We start from the raw sequence: 26,452 nt of genomic DNA, 5'->3' as shown, positions 1-26,452 counted from the left end.
AGCATTTAAAGCATTTAATGACAAGCTTCAATACATGCCAAAATCTGTTGGACGGCCCCTTTAACGAGTCAGATTGGTTTGTATCCGCAAGTGTGTGGGTGGGGGAAGTGGTTATCAAAATCTGAAAGATTCTAAAATAAGTCCATAGACCGACCGTGCATTTTTTTTTAATTCTCCCAAACTTGCGTTATATAATTATTTTCTCTCAATAGCTACTTACAATCGTGCTCACGTGTTATATTGAGTAAGTCTGTGATATGGTGTTCAAATGCTATGCACATAAATATGCATAGCATATGGCAAGCCTACATTTGAGAAGCGTCTATTCCAAAGCTCTGACTTTTCAATTATCATACGACAAAGTCAGTTACCGACTGAATGATTAGCTCCCAGTAAGTAATCATTTATTTATATAACGATCCTAAAATCCAACACAGCAACGTTTCAAATTAATAAGATGAATACATCTAATACCATAAAGTACTCATGCGCCTATAAATAATTTAAACAAGAGCTGTCACCATAGGATGACATATGCTCCCGAAAAACGCTTTTTCGAGACCTAAACGAAGGTTTCGAAACCTGAACGCGGAACTTAAGTGCAAGGTCAAGGTCAAATGGGTCAACATTTGTGTGCGTATGGAAAGGCCTTGTCCATGTACACATGCATACCAAATATGAATGTTACATCTGAAGCGACATAGAAGTTATGAGCATTTTTCGAAACCTATACGCAAAGTGTGACGGACAGACAGACAGACAGACAGACGGACGGACGGACGGACGGACGGACGGACGGACAGACAGACAGACAGACAGACAGACAGACAGACAGACAGACAGACAGACAGAAAGACATACAGACAGACAGACAGACATACAGACAGACAGACAGACAGACAGACAGACAGACAGACAGACAGACAGACAGACAGACAGACAGACAGACAGACAGACAGACAGACAGATAGTCAGGCAGGCAGGCAGGCAGACAAACAGACAGACAGACAGACAGACAGACAGACAGACAGACAGACAGGCAGGCAGGACAGACAGACAGACAGACAGACAGACAGACAGACAGACAGACAGACAGACAGACAGACAGACAGACAGACAGACAGACAGACAGACAGACAGACAGACAGACAGACAGACAGACAGACAGACAGACAGACGGACGGAAATGCGATCACGATATGCCTACCTTCAGGGGCATAAAAAATCAATCAGAATTGAAACGTTTCAAAATATTGTAGACATTATCATGAATATCGCAAAGAATGTTATTAAGTAAGCAAGCTTTGAACTTTCTTGAAACATGCGATTTTTTTAATTTAAACACACATACTTACCATAATAATTTGTTCAACTACAGATATCGTGGTAAATACCGTTTAACGTCAAACTTTAAATGCGTAAAAAGATTTGCATTCCTTAAAATACCTTTGGTTGTGGTCAACAGTGGAATCCGGTTTTGAGGTCCAAAATCGTCTAACATCGGAACGTTACGGAAACCCCCGATCGGTTATCCGAGGTCGACTTTAAATATTTAGCATTTCTTTTAGCGCAGTTTTTGCAGGTCAAAGTTCTCAATAAGTGTCGTATATAACGAAACGTGAAACGTATGTTTTCACAGGAATTAAACGCATATTTTGAATTAACGCAACACACCCGGTGAATTCGGATTTTAGTGAGATACTGTTTGGGAGTTTGCCATGAAAGAAGTTGAGAAAATGTCCTCATTATGTGTTGGAGTTTGTGCGATTTTAACGTCGACTTGTTTGGTTTTAGTCGTTTCATATTCAGGTTGTTTATTTATTTTTATTTTCTTTCAACTAAAACGAGACGTTGCTTGTACACAGTAAATTGGTTTGTTCGCAAAACACAACTGTTTTTCAAAATTTAATTATAATGTCAAATTGAGATGGAAAACTAACAAGTTTGATTCAAATATGACATATTTTACCACAATATTTATTAACTTATATTTAATACAAAAATAAGAATGTGAAGTGCATGTATTACAGAAAAACTTTATTTAATTTCTCATCATAAATTAATGATTATTATATATATTCATAGATATAGTTAAGAAATAATACTTTTATAACAAATTTAGTGTCAAATAACTCACGGTTAGCAGTATGTCGCAGCATGAATTCGATGCCGAGTTTTGCAAATGGCCATTATATTGTAAAAACGCACACACACAAACAACCTATCTGCTTTTAATTTGATCGTTAGGTCCACAGCAGCCGATATACAGTCTCATGCTGTACGTGAAACGAGTCGCATGTCCCATGGTTATTTGATACATTGGGAGTTAAAACCGACATTTGATTGCCTTCTTTTTATGACAGAAAGTTTACAACAAAAAAAATGAAATTATGCATAGTAAGATATTTTATTAATAAGTTTTTCCTCTATTAGATCCGTGCCAAGACAAGGTGGCATGTAACCTATATGGGTCAGATATCTGTACTGCGCCTGCATACGCCGCTTGGGCGAACGCCAACTGCCCCCGGTTCTGTGGATTCTGCGGAGTTACCACGGGTAGGTCAATCCTACGTATTATTGATTTGATTCGCAATACACCCATTTAGTTTTCGAGAAAAAAAGCAACAACAAACTAGGGATTGGAAGGAAACAGGTTGGTAGAAATATATATGGCGTCCGAAGAAAGAAGAAATATTAGATTTACCCAGTTCAGACCTAAACCCTTTGCATGCTGGGAAATTTGTCGTCTGCTAAAATGTCGTCTGCTGAATTTCTAAATTAGCATTTTCTTCGATTTTTTTTCAAAGAATACTTTCAGAATAGCGATCAGTTTGGATCCTGATGAGACGCCACGTTCTGTGGCGTCTCATCTGGATCCAAACTGTTTGCAAAAGCCTTCAAAATTCGGTTCCAGCACTGAAAGGGTTAAAAAAAGTGCAACAGGTCTGTCATTCCTTTACTGGAAATGGAACATTATCGATCGCCAATATAGCAATTATTCACAATGTGGCTTCCTGTCTCGTAAGGCGCGTATTTGGGCTACTTTGATTGCACAGACCTCCAGTTTAGCAGTGCATATGGTGCCCAGCTGGCGATCAGGATGGTGCCCAGCTGGCGATCAGGAGGTCAAGTGTTCGATACCCACTCAGAAAACGTTGTCAGTATAATCTCTTAAGACGTTTGAAGTGTGTGCCACAGCTAGACTATGTATCACGTAAAAAGCAATTGCTTGTTTTTTTGAAGATTAATGTCACAGTTAGAGGTCAAATATCAAAAACTTGTATATGTTAAGCAGTTTTGTCGTACCTCTTCCCTATTAATTGACAATTCGGTTAGTACACATGATTGTCCCTAAACAATCAGGATCGAAATTTAACCCATTTATGCCTAGTGGACTCTCCCATCCTTCTAAATTGGATCAATTTATTTCCAAAATTAGGGATGTCTAGTATATTTATTTGTATATTTAGAATATTTCTTACATAAATTCTTTTAAGCAAACAGCGCAGCCCCTGATGAGACGCCGCATGATGCGGCGTCTCATCTGGGTCTACAGTGTTTGCAAAGGCCTTTTTTCTAGACGCTAGGCATAAATGGGTTAAAGACACGAGTTATTGTATGTATAACCTGCTCCATAACATCCTAATTCATCAAAATAATTCTTGCTAGTTAATAAAACAAATTGCTTGTCCCATCCCTATGGTAAAGATAACACTTTGAAGTCAAACGCTTAAGGTCATCGTATGAGCAGAATAGATACATTCCCCATGCATCCAAAGATGGGGTTATATGTTATATGAGCTTAGTTATTAAAGATGATGGTGGAAAGAATTTTGTATCTATCGTATTGTGAATTTCTGTTAGGCCACTACCGTACGTGGTGTTTATGGTAAAAATACAGGCTGTTTTGTTACCTATCCAAAACGGAATGTTTAATCCGTGTAACTACAAACCCTTAAGATCTTTTAAGTCCAGATTTAACGTTTGCATGATATTTACAAACACGAACTCTGTTTCTAGGCAACTAAAAATATGGTTCTATAAATCACCATGTGAAAGTTTCACCTTTTAGTGCAATCCCATATGCACGCATCTCAAAAATGGTCGGTGTGGTTCTTATCATTTCGACTTACAATGCGGTAATATATGGTTATATAACTCTATGAACAAAAAAGAGCCCTTGAAAACCCGCACATTTATTCCATCACCTTTATTTTCCGCTATTGTCACAGTAAGTTACCTTGGAACTGTCCGTCCTTGAATAGGGCATTGACAATTATGATTGTCTTTCAGAGAACCATTCGGGGCTTGGGCGATTCATGGATAACGGTCACTGTAAGTATTAACTGCTTAGTCAGAAGGTACCTAAGAACTATACGTTTGATAAAAAAGTGTTTTTTGTAACATGAACAGCAACAAACATAAATGCAAACACTCATACGACAATACCGTCTAAAAGTTTCGAGAAAGTTTTGAACACGAAAAGGAAATAACAACACATACACACGCAACAATGACAACTGCGTGAATCACGAGTACGTGATCAACTACAACTACAAACAATTACGACACTAGCAAACAAGTATACGAAAACATAGAACAAGACGAAAACTTAGGCTATGATGAAAACCACAAACGACACCGCAAAAGTCGTTACGAAAAAACAATTACAACGACGACTATAACGCGTACTTCGACCAAAAAAACAACAAAACAACAACGAATAAGAAAACAAAACACGACGACAGCTACCATGACGTCTACGGCTTCCTTGTGTGTATGACGAACACGACAAGTTCTGCGAATATCAGGAAATCCATTACTAATATATTTCATATCGGTAACATAAAACAAATGATCCTTAAAAACTAATACTCACTTAGCAACGCAATTTTAAAATCGAAAAAAAAATATACAAATTCTTTTTTATCTTGCTTTTTCTTTGTAGAAAGTACCTCAAATTTGAAATTGTATGTCTTAATTAGGTTAAAAGTGTTTTACCTCATAGTATATAACGTCAAGCGGTTTACACATATACATATATAGATATACACATGAGCCCTGCTAAAAGAAAATGTGGCCTAATGCATGTGCGTAAAGTTTCGTCTCAGGGACGACGCTTTCCGCTTTTTTGTTATTTTACGTTTACGGAAGTCTCCTCTTAGCAAAAAGCTATTTTCGACGGAAAGTGTCGTCCGCACAGGCTAATCTGGGACGCCACTTTACGGACATGCATTAAGCCAATTCTCTCAGAGCGATGCTTAAATAACGAGACACGTATTGTTGCGCCAAATTGTTGCTGTTGTTATTTCCGGTCCACAGCTGACTGCAAGGACTCGTTGATCAACTGCGCTGACTACGGGACAGCCATCTGTAAGGACGTCAAGTTCTACAGCTGGGTCAACGAGAACTGCAGACGACACTGCAACAGATGCGGTAACAACCGGCTCACTCACTTTACACTAGCTTCACCACATAAAAATCTTAAATAGCACGTGAAAGTAGATGAAGCATGTACAAATATACAGCTCGAACACAATACCAGAGACATAACACATTTCAGCACGTTAACAACTGTTAAGCACTTCACAACAGCTACAGAAATTAACCTCAGATGTGCGTGTCACATAATAATAGATTCAGCATTTGAAAATAGAGTAACTACGTTTAAGTACGGAATCCGGAAAGGGACAAGTTAATTGCCGCGTGTCGACCTTCGAGGTCGACGCACGACATTCAAGCGACGCACGATATGACACTCGACATTTGAAGTCAACATGCGACAGTCAAGATTTGGGTCGCATATCGCGCTGGGTTTTAGAAAAAAATTTGCAGAAAATCTTGACTGTCGACTAAATTGTCGACTGTCATATCGTGCGTCGCGATGAATGTCGCGTGTCGCTTCACACGTGGACTTCAATTGTCGTGTGTCGACCTTCGAGCGCGACACACGGCATTTGAGCGACGCACGGTGTTATAGTAACTTTTTAGCTACATGACGGCCATTTTTTACCTCTAGCTGAAAAAGTTACTATAACACCGTGCCAATCTCTTGCACGACGGTTACATTACATTCACCTCTGTGTTGGGCTCAGAACGGACTATTGTTATGAAAGCGTCTCATTCATGTCATGATCATACCAAGCGTTCATCATTGAGGTTACAGTAAACTAAACAATCTCTTGCACGACGGTTACATTGCATTCACTGCATTAAAGAAAACCATCTCATACCATGATATCTTATATCAGTCTTAATTCATTATTATAAAATTGATATGGTTTCTTGATGTTAAGAAACCAACATACATACACACGTCGAAGCAATTCCTAACGTCACTCAATAAACATTATGTTCAATTGTTGACATTTGTGAAGTGCGTGAAATGATTCCATCTGCGTAAATGGGCAATAAAATAGTTCCAAAGAGTTGCATTAAAACTCGCAAGTTTTTGCACGATTTATCGTACATTTAAAAGTCATATTTCTTAATTTAATGCATGCGATCTTAAATATCCAATCAAATATACATTGAATGCGTTTGTTCGGTTTTTAGCTATTTTATAGACAAAATGGCGTGCTGTGCCTTTCGCAGAGTTGTATGTGAGAGCAAGGAACGACAACTCTGCGTGGAGATTGACACCGTGCTTGCAGTTGAAAAAATACTCCCACACCGGTCGACATGCGAGACTTACGCGATATTTAATCGATATAGTGTCGAGTATCATATCGCATGTAGCGCGTCGTACCGTGCGTCGCTCAAATGTTGAGTGTCGCGCTCGAAGGTCGACACACGACAATTGAAGTCGATATGCGAAGCGACACGCGGCATTCATCGCGACGCACGATATGACAGTATCAGTACAATGCAGCCGACAGTCAAGATTTTCTGTAATATTTTTTTTTCTAAACCCAGCGCAATATACGACACTTAAATTTTTAGTGTCGAATGTTGACTTCAAATTGCCAAGACCTTTTTTTCTAGACGCTAGGCATAAATGGGTTAAGCAAAATTCGAGATTAAGCACAGAACGCTCGCGTCATTGTGCTCCGTTAGCTTTGCACGTAACACTGTCATCAACGAGGGGCTCTTCAACAACACAATCTGAAGAACGCGCCACTAGCGTGAACATGTAACACTAATAGCGTTAGCTTGTTAAACCAAATTGCATTTTAGCACGTCATTCTTGATTCAACACGTTTAATCAAGCATTAGCACGTGACATTAGAACTTTGCACACACGGTAAATAGTACGTCACACAAGCTATGTACAACGTTATAGTAAGTAACAGTAGATAAATTAGATGACAGAAGGTACAACGTCAACTTAGCTATCATTCTCCTAGCAGAATTGTCGTTCGTGCCTCAACATATAATGAACAGCAGTGTGAGAGAGTGCTTAGCTGTAAGACGTCATAATACTATAGCACGCCATACTTATAATGGCAACTCTTACTATCTATATAGCGCACACTAGAATACTTGGCAATAGTTTGTCAGATATACTGTAACACCTAATTAAACACACCTTAATATATATGATGAGTCAAGTTAGCAGTAGTTGAATTTAGGGATTTCCTTGACCCGGATGTGGTATTTGGTAGTTAAGTACACATTTGACTGCTTATCACATTTTGTGCGCGTAGGCTACTATCTAAAATCATCAAATATTTACTTTCTCTATGTTCACATTTCAGGCAACGATTGCAGGGACGTGGCCCCGAACTGTGCCGACTTCGGTAGTTCCGTGTGCACCGAGCTGTCGTACTACAATTGGGTCGAAATGAACTGCCGGAAGTTTTGCGCGCGCTGCACCTCGTGACTATCTCGCGACGCGCGCTCTCAAGTCACGTGACTTCTGATAGTGTTTTTCTTCGCCTTACATGTACTTCAGTGCAAACAGACGATAGAAATCTATTTAGCTGAAACAGGCGTAGTTTTTGCTTTTCTTACCGTGCTTACTGATTCTATGTACTAACATGTATAATGTATGTTTCCATTTGAAGCGATCACGAATCTGTTTTCAGTAAACATTTTGACAATTACAACACATTTTTGCAGTAAATAGACCAGGCTATATTATTTGAATGGCATTCCGAAAAAGCAGCAATGCTTACCAACTTTATTTGTTAGCAGGAAAACGTCAACACAACTTTTACATGTACTAATTATTATATTTCGTTGTACCATATCGACCGAGGTCTACTTTGTACCATTACAACTGAAATATCTATAACTACTTCTTCGAAATATTCTTTGTAATATTATTTCTTTTTTTTCTTCTGAAAATCTAAAATGAAGCAGATCAAAAAGTGGATAAAAAAGCCCTAAATCGATCACCTGAATAATGTATACCTGTATTGGTCTTGTGGCTTCGGAGGGGTATGTTGCTGAAGAAATATTGCAATTTTATTCTGTTAAACAACTGTTGCGAAACTGGTATTTCAGGTTTGGACTCCACTTCCATAAAGTCTTTTGAACTCAACAATCATTTAACACATCTAGTTACACGACTAATGTTTTACACATTCGAGCGTTACAGTTCGGGGAAATCATTATTTGAGTCAATTTATCATACACACGTTTTTGGAACTCCCTAGAGTGGCTTATTTGAAATCCAGTAAGATGATATTAAATTCTTCGGAAAGAACCACTGTACGAAGGCTGAAACTAACTAAGAAAACAATTTTTCTCACCATCTCGCATGAACCGTGTTTAACTTCTTAACGTCGGTGAGGTCGATTCCGTGTAGAACCGGTTTGACCCTAGAAAACTGGAACATTACAAATACAGAAAATGTAACTGCTAAGCATTGCAGTTTTCATGCAAAGTTTGTTACAATATGTTCTGCGATCGACGATAAACGTTTATTAGCGGATAAGCTGTTTGAATTGAATGCACAGCATGACGTACGATGGACACAAAGCTATCACGATACCTCACGATATCACGATACCAAGCTATCACGATACCTCACGATATCACGATACCTCACGATATCACGATAATTCACGATGAGAACATGCTGCTCAGATTAAGACCATTATGAAGATGTCCGTCCGTCTGTTTTTCTGCCTGTAGGTCGATCTGTCTGTCGGTCGGTCAGTGTGTCTATTGCCCGGTCTGTCAATCTTTCTGTCTCTTTGTCATTCTGCCCGTTTCTTAATATGTGGGTATTTCTGTTTGATTGTTAATCAGTCGGTCTTTTTTATTTGTCGATAAGAAGAGCGATCCTGTAAACGAAAATACCATACAAGCAGAAAGTGTCAGTCCTTATTAACCTGTGTGGAATGCACGTGGTAATCTCGGACGACACTTTTTGCACATACATCAAGCTCAGTTTTCACAGGGCCAGGTTCAATTCATGATTTGACATCTTCATGAGAGGGTTAAATTGCACCGGTAGGTTAACACAATTAACCCATTTATGCCTAGAGGACTCTCCCATCCTTCTAAATTGGATCAATTTATTTCCAAAATTAGGGATGTCTAGTATATTTATTTGAATATTTAGAATATTTCTTACAGAAATTCCTTTAAGCAAACAGCGCAGACCCTGATGAGACGCCGCATTACGCGGCGTCTCATCTGGGTCTACGCTGTTTGCCAAGGCCTTTTTTTCTAGACGCTAGTCATAAATGGTATAAGGTAGTTTTGTCAACTATTTTATCAAAGATTTTAACGGAGCATATCGACTGTATTTCCCTCAATGAAAACACAAATGTATATTATGCATATACCTCTATTCATGCGTATCATTATCCACTTATAATTACATATTGTTGAAAGCGTTTATAAATAGTGAGTATATACCATGCACTATATTTTGTACATACACTCCCGATGTGTGATTTGAACTCACAGAAGAAAAAAATCGCACTCTAATCACAGGGATATTTAATAAGAATACTCTTAGTACGTATGTATACTGTTATAGTATGTAAAGTATTTTTCTGAGAGTTCCCTGTGGCTCTAATAAGAACTGTACAATACCTCGGATCCCGTTATCGACAGAGCGCTTGTGTATAGAGGTAGTAAACACAAACACAAACAGCAAAACCTTTTTTTATTAACTTTTTTATTATATAAAACAATGATACTGACTGACAAACTTCAAAAGAATATTATAAAGCTCGATGAAGCTCGGCTAACGTATTAAGGGGAAGCAACCCGTAGTATAAACACGCTGCAAATTATTCATACAGTGAGTTTAATTAATCGGTCGTGACATGTTATGTGTTTTCTACCTTGACCGTGCAAGTTTGTGAAATATTGGACTAAACACAAAGATATACAAAAGGTGCAAGTTTGACAGGTGAGTTATGTTTCGTGGTTAATTTTTATTTGCGTAATTAGAATTGACATAAATTAGCTATTAAACTATTTTTAGATTGAGCTATCCATTACAAAACCACCACACTGTATCAATCGATATAGAATATCGTGGTTGTTTGCAAATAACGAAAGTGTAGCGATGTGTATACCGCTGTGTTGCTATTGCAGCTTATGCACCACTTATTCAAGGACTTAAGCAAAAACGGTCACCGGTAATCTTTACACTACTGTAGGATTTAAAGCCAGTTTACATTACATGTTTATATATTGTGTTTAACTTTTTTTTAAATAACACGACGAAGGTTTACTATTTTATAAAACGTATGGTACCGCAGATATATTCCATTTTCTTGCAACTCCAGACATCATTACAACATTACATACGTATACAAATGAGTTGCGAGGTACACCTTTATACTAAATGCACACTTGTTTTCAACCTTTCTTCACACGTTAAACGTGTAAACATGCGATATAAACGGATATAAACGGATACAGTATTTGCTGATTTTGTCTGTTCTACACCTAACTGCATGCGTTCAGAACATTTTATATTAATTTCTAACTATGTTACATCGGGCGTAAATGAGACTACATCGGGCGTAGCACAAACACACGTATTTCCATGATGATAATGTAAGGACCCAGTCCACGCGTTTACAGAGATAATAAAATTCTAAACGTTTTTTCAATAAAACCAAACCGAATAATGTTTCAATTATTTATTATCCAGCAAGAAATGCAATTAAAAGTAATATTTATGTCGTAATATAAATTTAAATGTGTATATGTGTATGTTAACTCTATTTACTCTAAGCTTCATGGCTTTTATTTTGTTAACAAAGTTTGCTTATTGTTTTTACTCACTTAAAGGTCTAAATAGAAGTTGGATGGAAGCACAGGTGGTTAGCGTGTGGCTATGATATTAATTAGTGAAAACATCATTTTAAATGATAATTAATCATATTATAACAAAAAATTAACTTTTCTGGAAAAAAAATCACTATCAAATATATATATAACAAGGTATGCAACTCAAAATCACCCCAAACGGGGTGCATCGCTTTGAACAGCCATATCTTCATCAATTGTACAGCGATTTTCACGATCTTGGTCTTATTCAACGCAGAAATGAATTTCCTTTCTGGAAATGTATATGTCTTGCAATATTTTTACAAATGCTGGGTCAACTTTTAAGAAAGAACACGATACACAACTCGCACGATCCAGTTGACAATGATCATATATATACATTATATATAATAAATTATTGAATATGAACAATTTCCCCATGATGGCTTACGTTATACTGTCAAGCACTCGAATAGTCGAGCGCGCTGTCCTCTGACAGCTCTTGTTTTAATAACTTCCTGCTGCTTCAGATGCATAGTATGCCAATCGTGATACATCGACTATTTCCTGAATCCTGCGTTAGGTTGATATTATATGTATTTATTCAATGAATCGCCTGCTGATCCATGATGTCATGTATTGTGGTTCGGTGGAAATTAATCGGTCGTCGGTGTTTAGTATTTGTATGGAATGCAATACAATACATACAAATGCTTGCGCCGGTAAATACGGTGGCATAGATGTCACTTTCACTCCTCGTTTCCATGATATACTCGAGGGAACGACTTAAAGGGGCCGTCCAACAGATTTTGGCATGTATTAAAGTTTGTCATTAACTGCTATAAATGCTTTATATTGATAAATTTAAACATTTGAACTAAAATTCTCCAGTAAAAAATAAGAATACAATTTAAAAACAAAAGACAAAACGTGAACCTCCACAGGGCTCGAACCACTAAACCCTAGAGTCATGGAAGCATGGAGTAAAATGTTTCCCGACTGTACCACTCGACCATCCACGCTCACGTCAAATGCGGAGGTATTTTTTTAAGCTTTATAAGCAATCCTTGTAGTTTCCCAAAATATCGATTCGCGTCGAACGACGTTTTAATCTGTTGGACAGTCCCTTTAATAACTCGCGGGAACGAGTAAGTTATGTCATGGGAACGACTCACTAAGTCGAGGAAACGATAAAGAACTAAGAGGAGTGCACACCTAAATAAAAAAGGAGTGCAATTAAAAACAGAGCGGTGAAATAAATAAAGGAAGGGTGTATTAACCAAAAGTGCAGAGAATTTCATGACCAACAGCTGTTTCAAATTCGTCGTTTAATGAAGGCGTGTCGGACCGTATTTGGTACAAAAACGAATATGGTACATTTGTACCATATTCGGCCGAATATGGTACAAATGTACCATACTCGGACCGAAGATGGTACAATTTTCGACCGAATATGGTACAAACATTGTACCATATTCGGTTGGAATAAGTTTTTCTATGCTCGCCAAAACGTATTTGGTACATACCAAAAAAACTCATAAAAATGAAAATGGCCTACGTATATGGTACATAAATTATGTATTTCTTAATAAATGAAATAGTCTGCCGATGTGTAAACTTTTTTTCAAACTCAAATACATTGTATTAACCTAATATTGGAAGTGACAAAAGTATCATCATCATCATCATCATCATCATCATCATCATCATCATCATCATCATCATCATCATCATCGTCGTCGTCGTCGTCGTCGTCGTCGTCGTCGTCGTAACTAGCAGTAACAGAAACAGCTAACCTAACCACACTTTACATGGATTTTGCTGGTTGTGTAACTGTTTCGCCGGCTAGCTCAGTCGGTTGCGCGTCAGATTGGCACGCAGGCGGCCTGGGTTCGATTCCCGGGCGGGCCAGATACTTTCGTGGAGATCATAAATAGCAATTTTCAAATTTTTAAAACTTTTTTTTTCGAAAGTGTATTTTCACCAAAATCCGATTTAAGAGATTTTGAGCTCTTTTAAATGAATATATCTCTCCAAAAATAAGGATGTTTGACTGGCTGCTTTAGACAGGTGTGACTGTATTCCTAAACATTACTTTGTAAAGTTGATTTGTCGTTCCGACGTCATATTGCTGAGAAGCCGACAAAGCTTTGAAGTTTCCGATTTTTTCTTTGATAACGTGCCGCTTTAAAAAGGCGGGAATTTTGCACACGAGTCTTACTCAGAAGTCAGTAACCATATTTGACTTGGCGGTCGGCAAGAAAAGTTGTGATTTTCGACTAGAAAGAATTGAAATCCAAACTTTCTTCAAACTTCAAAAGAATTCTTGACAGTAAGTACTGTACATAATTTTAATTTTCAGTTGTCTTAATATGCATTGATGTTTTAACATGCATTGATTTTTATGTTTTATGCCCCCCCCCCCCTCAGAGTGCATTTGCAGTTGTCCGTCCGTCTATCCAATTGTCCGTGGCATTCCTTCCGGGTGCGTAACTCCTTAACTGCTAAAATATTTAAGCTACAGTCATTTTTTCGAAAGTGTATTTTCCACCAAAATCAGATCGAGCTCCTGTAATCTGTAGATTTGAACATTTTAAATTTTATGGAGTTTATAGGTCTTTGACCTTCGAACCCTGCCTAGTCGTGACTTCTGGTGAGCGACCTAGGCCCCCAGGGCCCCTTCTTTATATCCCTTCCATCCACGTAGCATTGGTTTCTACAGACCGTTTGTCCGTTGACCGCCATAAGTTTGCCCGCTATTTTTCCCCTGAATTTGAATTCGGTTGGATTTCAATGAAACTTTACATGAAGTACTTGCTACTTTCATTGCGCATATTGCCCGGAAGTTCGGATTGTAAATTTTAGCGGAGCTATCAGACGAGTGATTTTAGCTCAGCTCATGTCGTGAGACATTCGTTTTCGACACGCGGTGTTCAATACAAGCTCTATTAACTAATGAAGTATAAATGTATAATAACTTATTATATTATTTCAGATGAAGGAAGCAATTAGGAGAAAAAGGAAGCAATTAGGGTGCTTGCCCAGGTCGAAGTACGACATTATTGTCAGATGTTTAAACGGATCGTTCGATGTCCCTGTGAAGAAACGGACACCTGAAGAGAATAATTGTTTGGCCATGATTAGAAAACGTAAGGACTTCGAGCTTGGTGACCGGGGTTCTTTATTGTGTGGCGGAAAGCAAGTCCTTGTGAAAGAAGATCTTCCTAGATTTGTTGAGAAGATGTTCATGGAAAACAAAGGATGTGGAGCAAGGGTTATTTACAACAAACTGAAAGTAAATTACACGGGGTTCTCGGAACAAGCTATCCTTGAAATACTGTACAATAGCAAGTATTACCATGAGAAGTATCCGAGATTTACAAACAAGCCAAAGCCAAAGACAATTACAGAAGAGGAACCAGGCAAAAGATGGCAGATTGACATAATTAACATGAAAAATCAAAGTGTTAGCTACAAGGGGTCCACATACAGTTATATTCTACAAGTCGTGGACGTTTATTCTAGGTACGTTATGCCAAAACCCCTGAAAACGAAGAGTTCGCGTGAAGTTGCAAAGGCATTAGAGGACGTGTTGATGGTTAACCTTGCCCCTGACATCATCCAATGTGACAACGGACTGGAATTTAAAGGCCCTAGTATGAAACTTTTGTTGAACAAGTACAACATCAAAATGATCAATAGTAGGCCGTATCATCCTCAATCACAGGGCAAGTGTGAAAGGTCAAACAGTGTTATAAAGGCCAAGATTCTATTTGCAACAAAAAGTAAACGTGGATTTAACTGGGTCGAAGGGCTTCAAGATTTAGCCTATGCCATAAACACAAGTTTCAAACGAGTTCTTGGGGGTCTCACGCCCTTTGAAGCCTACTACGGAAGAAGTCATGTTTTTACCAAAGAACGTCATAGTTCTCGTGAAATAAAGAAAACCATACGGCGAGCAAATAAAAAGGCTTACAGGTCGCTGTTGAAAAACGCAACTTCCCCAAGCAAGTACAAAGTAGGAGAGACAGTATTAATTCGCTATCCCTTTCGAAAATCCAGGGTGCCAACCAAAAGATATGTTATCGAAGGCAAGGTAGAAAAAGTAAAACGAAATGGTGTTTATATCGTGTCATTTCAAGTACCGAACAAACCCGAACTTGGATTCGTAAGCAAATCGGTTGGGGTCGAAAACATGACTAGCCTAACTGTTGCGTTAGAGAAACAACGAAAAATTAAAAAACATTCATTAAAACAGAACCGCTCAGAGAAACAAAATCACAGAACTAAGTACTATCATGTTTTAACACACCATGAAAATCTGCAGTTGTTGGATGGGGTGAATATTGCCATGGACCCAAATCCGGATGGAAATTGTCAATTTGCTGCTATATCGCATCAACTTGGTAAAATTGGTATATACAAAGACGTAGATGCTTTACGTAAGGAAGCAGTCCATCACATTGTAGAAAACAGATATTTCTATGAAACTTTTGTCTATGATGAAACATTTGATGAATACGTTAAGAATATGTTTAAGAATGGGACATACGGCGACAACCTCACGCTCATTGCACTTATGAGAGAATATAATTTGCAGTGCCTGGTAGTTTCTACCCGAGGACTAGAACACTCATCAATTGTGTCAGCAGATGGAAAGTTCGATGGTGATGTTGGAACAATTGCATTGGGGTATTTCCCAGAAGGATTTGGCATGCATTACGTTAGTATCCGTATCAATCAACGCGTGTACAAGGACATAATATCACGCTTAGAACAGTCGTATGACAACGGTGACTCTGGCGACAGCGCTGCGTCTGGCGACAACGCTGCGTCAGGCGACAACGCTGCGTCTGGCGACAACGGTGACTCTGGCGACAACGGTGACTCCGGCGACACCGCTGCGTCTGGCGACAACACTGCATCTGGCGACAACGCTGCGTCTGGCGACAACGGTGACTCTTGCGACAACGGTGACTCCGGCGACAACGGTGACTCCAGCGACAACGGTGACTCCGGCGACAACGGTGACTCCGGCGACAACGCTGCGTCTGGCGACAACGGTGACTCCGGCGACAACGCTGCGTCTGGCGACAACACTGCATCTGGCGACAACGCTGCGTCTGGCGACAACGGTGACTCTTGCGACAACGGTGACTCCGGCGACAACGGTGACTCCGGCGACAACGCTGCGTCTGGCGACAACGGTGACTCCGGCGACAACGCTGCGTCTGGCGACAACACTGCATCTGGCGACAACGCTGCGTCTGGCGACAACGGTGACTCTTGCGACAACGGTGACTCCGGCGACAACGGTGACTCCAGCGACAACGGTGACTCCGGCGACAACGGTGACTCCGGCGACAACGCTGCGTCTGGCGACAACGGTGACTCCGGCGACAACGGTGACTCTGGCGACAACGGTGACGTCTCTGTGTGTTCAGCCCTGAAAGAGCTTCAAGATATGATAAACAATAGGAGGGCACAGAAGCGAACGACTTTTCCATTTCTGATGTTACCACTTCACATTCAAGTTGAAATTTTTAAGTTCTGCATACAATCAAACCCGTCAATCCAGTTTGTGTTGGCGAAGGTCGGCAAACCCTTTAGAGATTTAATAAGGTCAATGAGTTTGCAAACACCTAGAATTTACATTCGGCCGGATATTGGACTAGATACTAGTAACAGAAATCCTGTTAGCGTTCGTTTCCTATTGACAAGAGCGGGCAGAAACAGCGGTCTTATTTCGGCAATAAAAGAAATCATCAAGGGGCCAAAATGGGCAAACGCATGGCTGCGTTTGCGTGTTAGTGGAATCGGTTGGTATGATATCATACAGGCTTTTTCCGCTCCATTTTGGGAAAACGCCACACTGGAATTTTGGGAATTTCGCGTCGTGAAAACCCCCATTTTGGGAAAAAAATTAATCGCAAAATCGGCTCAATTGGGAAAAATTATCGCATGTAAATAGTGTTTCTTATATTTAAAAGAAGCCGTTAACTGGTAAATAACGACTATTTGGATAACTTATTATTAAAATTTTACAAAATATTATGAGCATGTGTGATAAGTGCAGGTTTTTTAATCTGAATTTGGGGAAAAGGCTTGGCCTTTTTTAAGGGGGAAAAACATTGCGAGAAGCGCCGGATTTTGAGGAAAATAAGGAAAGTCTTAAATAATCATTAACATATTTTACAGTTTTTAAAACAAATTCAAGGCAACAGATAATTTAATTATGCAATACTTTCTTTTTTCTACACCGGACCAGGTCAACTTATATATTTTAAGGGTAAAAAAAAAAAAAAAAAAAAAAAAAAATTTTTTTTTTTTTTGTAATTGGGAATTTTTTTTTCAATTGGGAAAAAAACAACCTGATTTGCATTGGGAATGGGGCCGAATTTCGGACCCGTGGCATAGGGCGGAAAAAGCCTGTCGTAGATGTCATGTACAGACATTACAGGTGAAATATACATGTATATCGGTGTTTGGAAACCTGTTATGTTATTTTTGTGATTGATGATTATGTTCTTCTACCGGAAATTTGTTGTCATTTGCTCATTTACTGGTAACTTTTTACGAAGCACATTTGGGATATTTTGGCTGCTACTAAAATGAATGTATATATGTATATTATGTCTTGTCAAAATGCTACAGTTGGATTAAAATTTAAATGCTGTTCTATGTTCTTCAATATTACTTTGAAAAATCCTGTCAGTATACCAATAAATGAAAAAAGTACAAGTTTGTTGAATCTCTTGAATGAAACAAATTATAAAATACAAAATGTAAAATGAATATGTGATGATGATGATGACAAAACATTTGTGATGATGATGATGGTAAAAAAATTGTGATGATGATGGTGGTGGTGATGATGATGACAGTGGTTATGATGATTGGGGTTTGATGATTGTGGTGATGATGATGATGATGATGATAATGATGATGATGATGATGATAACAAACGTTTTGGGATGATGATGACAGCGATGTTTATCGGACGATGATGATGGTTATAATGATGATGATAAGTTTTTAGATGATGATGACGGCGATGTTTATCGGCCGACGATGATGATAATGATGATGATGATAACAAAATATTTGTGATGATGATGATGGCGATGTTTATTGGCCGATGATGATGATGATATTCTCATCGTCGTCATCATCATCACAACATCCTCATTATCGACCGAAAACATCGCTGTCATTATCATCACAAAAAAAACTTGTGATCACCATTACGATCATGATAATGGATATGATGATGTTGGTTTTGATGGTGATGATGATGGTGGTGTTGGTAAAGATAACAACGATGATGATCATTGGGGTGTTGATAATTGATGTGATGATGATGATGATGATGATGATGATGATGATGATGATGATGATGAGATAACGATGATGATGATGATGATGATGATGATGAGATAACAATGATGATGATGATGATGATTACGATGATGAGTGTGTATCATATTCGGAACGAATGTGGTACATTTTTCATCCGAATATGGTACAAGTTTGTACCATATTCGGTCAGGCATTTTACCCCAAAACTGCAGATACGTATACAATTAGACAGTTGTACCATATTCGGCCGAATATGGTACAAACTTGTACATATTCGTTTTTGTACCAAATACGGTCCGACAAAGGCGTATACGGTGAATGGACGTTGTCACATTTGACACGCGCACGTAACATGTTTTGAATGTATAAATAACATCAAGATGTAAATATTTTAGAACATAAACAATTGCAGTTGATATGTACTGATTCGCTCTGATACAACTTTGCTGTATTAAGTTAAGCTGGGTTCCCACTGCCGATCAGATCAACTCGATCAAGACCGACCAAGCGGTCCGGTACTAGTCTGGTTCGGTCGGCATTAGTGATCGGGGGCGGTCGGGTAGGTCGGCATTGGTCGGGCTTCCTACCCGATATTTTTGACATGTTAAAAAATATCGAGTAGCGGTCGTTAAAAAATATCGAGTAGCGGTCGAGTAGGAAATGGATCGAGAAGCGCTCGGGAAGTGGTCGTGTATTAGTCGAATAGAAGATCGCGTTGATCGTGAAGCAATCGTGTGTCGATCGGATTGACATCTTTTACACGATTGTACCCGATCCGCTCGACCTCTATCCGAGTTATTTTAGATCGCAACACGATCCACTCGACCTCTATTCGATTTGATGTACATATTTACTAGACTGCTACCCGACGGCTACTCGACCGTACACGATCACTTCCCGATTGCTATTCGACCATTCACGAGCTCTGTACCCGATCCGCTCGACCTCTACCTGAGTTACTAGTATTTTAGATCGCTTTGTACGACTGTAGTACGACAATCACGATCTGGTCGTTTGAAGATCTGGTGGCGATCGAGCAGAGGTCCACTTGGTCTAGCTGAGATCGTAAAGGGCTCGCATATAGGTCGAGATGATCGAGCGGAAATCGGAAAGATGGTTGAGTGGACGTCGTGAATGAGTCGTGTGGGGGTCGTGTGTTATCGACAAGAGGTCGAAAAGAAGTCGTGCATACCCTAAGGCTTTTTAGTAGAGCTTGATCGGGTTTGATCGGGAAATTTCGGTGATCGGGATGATCGAGTTGATCGGATCGGCAGTGGGAACCCACTTTTACATGAAAAAATGTAGACTTCAAAAATTGGTCGGATTGATTCTTTTATTTAAAACATCTAACTTACTTAAAAGTTGCTGGTCTCGTCCGTCGAACCAAACGATGTTACCGGTTTGCAAACGGACGTTTATCAAAGCTATAATAAGCCTTAATTCTGAGAAAACTGGGCTTTATGCATGTGCGTATATTGTCATCCAGATTAGCCTGTGCAGTCCGCAAAGCTTATCAGTGACGACGCTTTCCGCATTTATGTTAATTTTCGTATAACGAAAGTCTCTTCTAAACAAACATCCAGTGTAGTCGGAAAAAGTTGACCCTGATTCCCTTTGCAGACTGGAAAACAACCAATTCTCATGCATCAAGCCCAATTTTCTTAGAACAAGGAGAAATGTTTTGCCTATATCGCTTCAGATTAAACCGTCGCACTTACCGCGGGACGCCATGTTGACCCTCTAGGGCGCATTCTTCCACCCATAGCATCCCCACCTAGGCAACGCAGCTGACTGTCGAGAACGGCTAACACTGGCGTTACGGGTCTGGCAAGGTATTGTGGACTGAGGTAAAATAATATAGACCCGCGTTCTGTGAAATTTGGGCTAATACATATGCAAAAAGCGTCGTTTCATATTAGCTTCTGAAGTTCGCAAAGGCTTATGACCGACGACATTTTTCGCCTAAACTAGATTTTAGCTAGTATAAGACCTCATTGAAACGAAATAACAACAACATACACGCGGAAAGTGTCGTCCCCAATAAGCGCCTTTTGGACTATGTAATTGTGGCTCAAAATAGTATAATATCTTATAATATTCATTGGTTGGGGAGTTTTTAAGAAAAGTCGGGGGGGGGGGGGGGATATCTACTATTTTGACATGAGTCCGATTAAGTGATCGCAAAAACGGCATGAAAAATGGCTTCTCGCTAATTTTGGGCTTGTATAACACAAACATGTTTCAAGCATGGAAACACATGTACATAGACAATCTCCTATGTCCAGGTATATACCGAAAAACAAAGTATTTTGGTTGACATTCTTTTAATTATTGTAGAATGCAATCGCATTGGCAGAGAAAGCCTTTTTAAATTCCAGATATTGGAGACGAAACCATGACATGGGGCGCCTTCGCGTGTACCTGCTAGAAGACTGTGCACTGTAGTCAGATTGGCGTGGCTTTTGTGGCTCTGTATTTCCATAACGGGCAACATTTTTAATCATATAAACGTTGCCGACAACAAAGAAAGACACATCAACAGGATTACCTTATAATATACCCGAGTATCATCATACGGAACCACCGACTATCATAATGCGGAAGCCGATTGCCAAGGTCGCCTTTGTATTGAGTCTGACTGCCCTGGGATGCGTTCTAGTAGGTCAGGCGACGGACTACTGGCTGTCCAAGTTGAGTTTCCACCAGGGTCTGTGGCGCTACTGCCGATACCTGATACACACGGACGGACAGTGGGAATGCATGAGCATGGACAAACGGGCGGGTAGGTGGTGCAGTGATACGTGAGTTCTTCTTTGGGTAGACATGAGTAGTGCATGAATTGTTTGTGGGGAGAAATGAGTTGTTCATGAGTAGTGTTTTGTGTAAATGAGTGTTAAATTATTTATTGGGAACAATGATTTTCGTATCAAGACGACGTGTCGCGGGCATCAATGGCGCTCACTTCAAGGTCAAGGTCACAGTGGACCCTAACTGTTTTGGAATTTTCCTTACATGTATATAGAAAAAGTACATGTTCATCAGCAGTAGAAATTAGTGGTTTTAAAGATGGGTCACGTTCGTAAAACATCTAGAGCACTTGATAAAATCCTCGCAAAAAAGTTACTACTCAAGAAACCACATTGAAAACATATTCTTGATGAAACTTGGCCGAATATTAATATTAATGATATGCACGCCAAGGTCGAGTCTGGTTGATATGAATTAACAAAATATGTCAATAGTTTAATCTTAGAACAACCTTGGGACCACCCCAGAAGCCACATTTAGGACTTGACAAAACTTGGTCAGAATTTTATCTTAACCCTTTGCATGCTGGGAAATGTGTCGTCTGCTAAAATGTCGTCTGCTGAATTTCTAAAATGAGCATTTTCTTCGATTTTTTCCAAAGAATACTATCAGAATAGCAAACAGTTTGGATCCTGATGAGACGCCACGTTCTGTGGCGTCTCATCTGGATCCAAACTGTTTGCAAGGCCTTCAAAATTCGGTTAAAGCACTGAAAGAGTTAACAACATAAAGGCCAAGTTCGATTCCTTGATCTTTTCATGTCCGAACGATATGTTGACAACCTTTTGACCTAGTGTCGTGAGCATTATTAGGATGGTTACATAAAAGGAAACTAAAACGCCTATCAATTGTAGTCAAAACATCAAAGGTCAAGGTCACAGTGAGTTGTAAAATGAAATCATATTGGTTCTATAATCAGTGCTAGTTCTGTGTACACCCAGCCGTCAATCCATATACTGTTATTTGTGATACTCTGAATATCAGACACTATAATCCCTTAATATAGCTTATATTATGGTACTAAGATAAGTAAATGCGTTCAAACATTACAATTAAATACTTTTTGATAGTATTAACAACAAAACCTTTCCCAGACAGTTAAATTTAGCACATTAATTCTAATTTATGGAAGATTAATAACATTTAAGTATTGACACCAATTAAAAAGGGCATTGAACTTGAAACTGGGATGGGGGAGGGGGTGGTGGTAAAGTGTGCGGATGCCTTAAACCTTAACATGTTTTACAAACATCTCTTGTGGAATGAAATAATTTAACAAAATGCTACTGCTAATGACGTTAATAAAATTGTGTGCCATTTACTTGATATTTCAAATTGCAAATAACATAATAAACCGCATGTTCTTTTCTACTTTCGAATCAATATGTTCGCTTAACAAATTTCTCGTTTATTCCCATTTAAGAACATTGCACGTGTTAGAGGTCGTTAACAATTTTAGGCGCTTTATAATTGGATACCTTTACTGTTTTCAGCGAATCTCAAATCATGTGTTGAGCCTGGGTCTGGGAATTCGGGACTTAATGCATGTGCATGAAGTCTTGTCCCGGATAGGCCCGTGGAGTTCTCACAGGCTGATCACGGACTATACTTTTCGCCTAGACTGGATTTCGTTAACCCTTTCAGTGCTGGAAACGAATTTTAAAGGCCTTTGCAAACAGTTTGGATCCAGATGAGATCTCATCAGGATCCAAACTGTTTGCTATTCTGATAGTATTCTTTGAAAAAAAATCGAAGAAAATGCTAATTTTAGAAATTCAGCAGACAACATTTTAGCAGACGACAAATTTCCTAGCATGCAAAGGGTTAAGAAGTGACTCAGTTTAAACGAAATATTCCATAAAAGCAGAAGGTGTTGTACTAGATTAACCTGTGGGGACTGCACAGGCTTATCTGGACTGACACTTTACGCACATGCATTAAGCCCAGTGTTTCTATAACGCGGGTCTGTTATCAGCGTTCTTGTGTCTTTATTCTTTGCAGACTATGAGTCGTGGATCTTGGCAATCAGAATCCTGGAAATCATTTCTGCGATTTCCCTGATAGGTGAGCTTCTGTATGTTACAACTTTACTACAACGTTCATTTAGTGATGCGCACATGTTCCTTGGATCCTCACGTAAAGATATTCAATAATTGTTCGAATCTATCTTATCAAGCACCGCGCGTGCTAAACAAGAATGAGCATATACAACGTTTTTTTTAGCTCACCTGAGCACAACGTGCTCATGGTGAGCTTTTGTGATCGCCTTTTGTCTGTCGTGCGTCGTGCGCCGTCAACATTTGCCGTGTTAACACTCTAGAGGCCACATTTATTGTCCAATCTTCATGAAACTTTATCAGAAGATTCATCCCAATAATATCTTGGATGCCGGTTGGTTGAAAAACATGGCCGCCAGGGGGCGGGGCATTTTTCCTTATATGGCTATAGTAAAACCTTGTTAACACTCTAGAGGCCAAATTTATTTTCCGATCTTCATATAACTTGGTCAGAAGATTTGTCCCAATAATATATTGTTATCTCAGGTGAGCGACTGTTGGCCTTTTAGGACGTCTTGTTTAATTCAACGCACATATCAACGACAGCAAACTGTAATCTGATCTGTATTTATGTAAAAAATCGGATTTGTCTGATATATCAAAACGCTTTATAGGTGCAATTGAAGGTTGTCAGTATCGTCACAGAGCTTGGCGTGCAAGTGAATATTATACAGACTATACTTCTACATTTCATTAACAAAAAAATGCAAATTTCGTTTCCATAAAAAGTAAGCCATAATGGAACTTCGCTACCCATATATTGCATACAATATGATTTTTTCTCTACTTCATTACTGATGTTATCGAAGACATGCATAGGTGTTTTCTGTTGGATGTTGTATAGTGATGTGTTTTCGGTCCCGCAGGATGTCTGGTAGTGCTGTTCCTATACTGTAGACAAGAGGACACCGATTCACGAACTATCCACATAGTCATAGCACTAGTAGGCACTTTGTTGGCAGGTCAGTTATAGCAGTAGGACAATGCCGAAAAAAAGCACCAACTATCTACATATATTGTTATCTGCGTTCTAGGAAAACTGTGCTTAATTAATGTGTTGTCCCAGATTAGCCTGTGTAATACCCACCTGCAACGTAAACTAGATTTTCGGTAAGAAGCTATTTCCCGTAAAGTGAAATATCTTTAAAGCATAAAGTTTCGTTCCATATAAGCCTGTGCATATATCACTGTATAATCTGGGATGACACTTTACGCTCAGGCATTACCGCACGTTTTCCCAGAGCGAGGCTCAACTATTACATGGATGTTAGAGATAACTCGCGATTTGCACTATGCACATTTTGATTACTTCCCTTGTTTTACGTAACACCAAATTAATACCGATAGCATCACTCAAAACAAGGTGATAACTGTTCAATAAAAGAACATCAATCCCATTGCAATTTAAAGGAGGTGTCTTTTAAGCGAAATTTCATTTCAGGTGAAAACATTTGAAGGAGGCGAATTGCATTTCAGTCATAATAACTAACCACTGACAACTTAATGTAAATTTCCTGCCTTTCAGGTGCCACATGCCTTGCGGGAGTTACAATTTACGCGATAAAGAAGAACCAGCTTCACTTTGACGGTCACCATCGCAACCGCACGCTCTACCAGTTCGACTGGTCCTTTGCCCTCACTTGCGGAGGCGGGGCTATGGCGCTGGTCTGCGCCATGTTCATGGCGTGCGAGTTACGAAAGGGTCTTGCGGTCAACAGATATAGCGGATATCAAAGCATACCTGACTCCGTTGGAACATAAATCCTCCCCTCCATCCCGTCTCGCATGTGTGAGTGATCAACATGCTGATAGATAACAAGAACTGGATGCGTCTATTTGAATTGGTGCTACGTGATATTAGAGCGACGAGTTGTATAATACACATTCGTACCAGTTACAATTGTTTACTGATTATGGTCGAAACCAGCGAAGTTGATGATAATCACTGAAGAGCATCAATTCAAAAGAGAACCATTTTTTTGTTTGGTTCTATTTGATTTTGATACGCACATGATATGTGCGTGGTCATATGAACACCTGAAAGATCAACCGTCAATTACATATAAGGAGGGAATGTGATTTGCTTTCGTGGGATGAGTGATTTCACAAGAGACTTTGGACAAACTTTTGACTGATGCGTATGCTTTATATTCTTTAATTAGTTAATTTGTAATTTGCTGTGATTTTATAGGATATCACAATGATATAAATTGTACCACATAAGATTTGAAACTAACGCGTGACTTATTTATATTGATGCATATAGAGAGTTGTGCTTTGAAATGTGATTTGTCATATATTCATTTTCTCATTTAAATTTACACGCGTTTCATTTACATTTTAAATGTGTAAATGGCCGAAACCATCATAGTATAGCATGCATCAAACGATAACACATACCTTCTTGTGAAGAACAGTGAAGTTGATGAAAATCCACTGAATCGCACATATTGCATTGGATATTGGAGTAACTTATCAGGAACACTAAGTTTGTGAACGGGTTACTATAGCAAAAAGCTGAAGTGATATTGAACTGTAGTCCCACTGAAGTTTTAAGTCTATTTGATAGTGGTTGAAACCTTTTCATTTGGTTTATTCAACATCAATGCTCATCACGTTACACTGTTATCCTTTGTATAAGAGAAATATATTATGCTTATAATCATTTTGCCTTGCATATAAGTATTCCGCTATGATTACCCACCAACATACACATGTCGGCCTCGATACATTTTTGGCAATCATTCCCACATTTTCCTACCACAACTCCTTTTGCATCTGCTCTGCTCAGGCGTCTTCTTGCTCAGCAATCCTATATCCACTTTATGTTGATTCTATTTTATTTTTATATAAAAGAGTCAATATACACCACGTATTCGCCTTTGATGGACTAAGAAATACAAACTGTGTACCTTTTGTGCAAAAAGGTAGACTTTAAGGTATTAAAAGGACATATGAGGACAACAAGTTTTTTGTTATAAGAAAAAGAAAAGATCGGGAAATAATTTCAAAAGGGTCTGACTAGTCGAAATGAGGATTAA

The 26,452-nt window shown here is 39.0% G+C and overlaps 2 protein-coding genes across 4 annotated transcripts; both read left to right on the top strand.

Annotated features, from left to right (window-relative positions):
• Nucleotides 1-1,546: 1,546 nt before the first annotated feature.
• Nucleotides 1,547-8,267, top strand: LOC127858710 (uncharacterized). The gene is made up of 5 exons (XM_052395943.1): nucleotides 1,547-1,809; nucleotides 2,434-2,556; nucleotides 4,294-4,335; nucleotides 5,323-5,436; nucleotides 7,698-8,267. Exons 1-5 carry the CDS (start codon nucleotides 1,719-1,721, stop codon nucleotides 7,820-7,822), a joined length of 495 nt encoding a protein of 164 aa, XP_052251903.1. The 5' UTR covers nucleotides 1,547-1,718; the 3' UTR covers nucleotides 7,823-8,267.
• A 1,876-nt stretch (nucleotides 8,268-10,143) lies between these two features.
• LOC127858700 (voltage-dependent calcium channel gamma-5 subunit-like) lies at nucleotides 10,144-26,076 on the top strand. 3 transcript variants are annotated; one of them, XM_052395930.1, is made up of 6 exons: nucleotides 10,144-10,315; nucleotides 20,246-20,378; nucleotides 20,925-21,328; nucleotides 23,356-23,418; nucleotides 24,278-24,373; nucleotides 24,937-26,076. In XM_052395930.1, exons 3-6 carry the CDS (start codon nucleotides 21,142-21,144, stop codon nucleotides 25,170-25,172), a joined length of 582 nt encoding a protein of 193 aa, XP_052251890.1. In that variant the 5' UTR covers nucleotides 10,144-10,315; nucleotides 20,246-20,378; nucleotides 20,925-21,141; the 3' UTR covers nucleotides 25,173-26,076. The 3 variants fall into 3 exon arrangements, with proteins under 3 accessions (XP_052251890.1, XP_052251887.1, XP_052251889.1); XM_052395927.1 differs by having other exon boundaries at nucleotides 20,246-20,393; XM_052395929.1 differs by lacking the exon at nucleotides 10,144-10,315 and adding an exon at nucleotides 10,436-10,547 and having other exon boundaries at nucleotides 20,246-20,393.
• The last annotated feature ends 376 nt before the right edge of the window (nucleotides 26,077-26,452 follow it).

The sequence above is a fragment of the Dreissena polymorpha genome, chromosome 14 (genome assembly GCF_020536995.1).
Source record: "Dreissena polymorpha isolate Duluth1 chromosome 14, UMN_Dpol_1.0, whole genome shotgun sequence".
Lineage (NCBI taxonomy): Eukaryota > Metazoa > Mollusca > Bivalvia > Myida > Dreissenidae > Dreissena > Dreissena polymorpha.
This window is presented reverse-complemented; position numbering and strand designations above follow the sequence as displayed.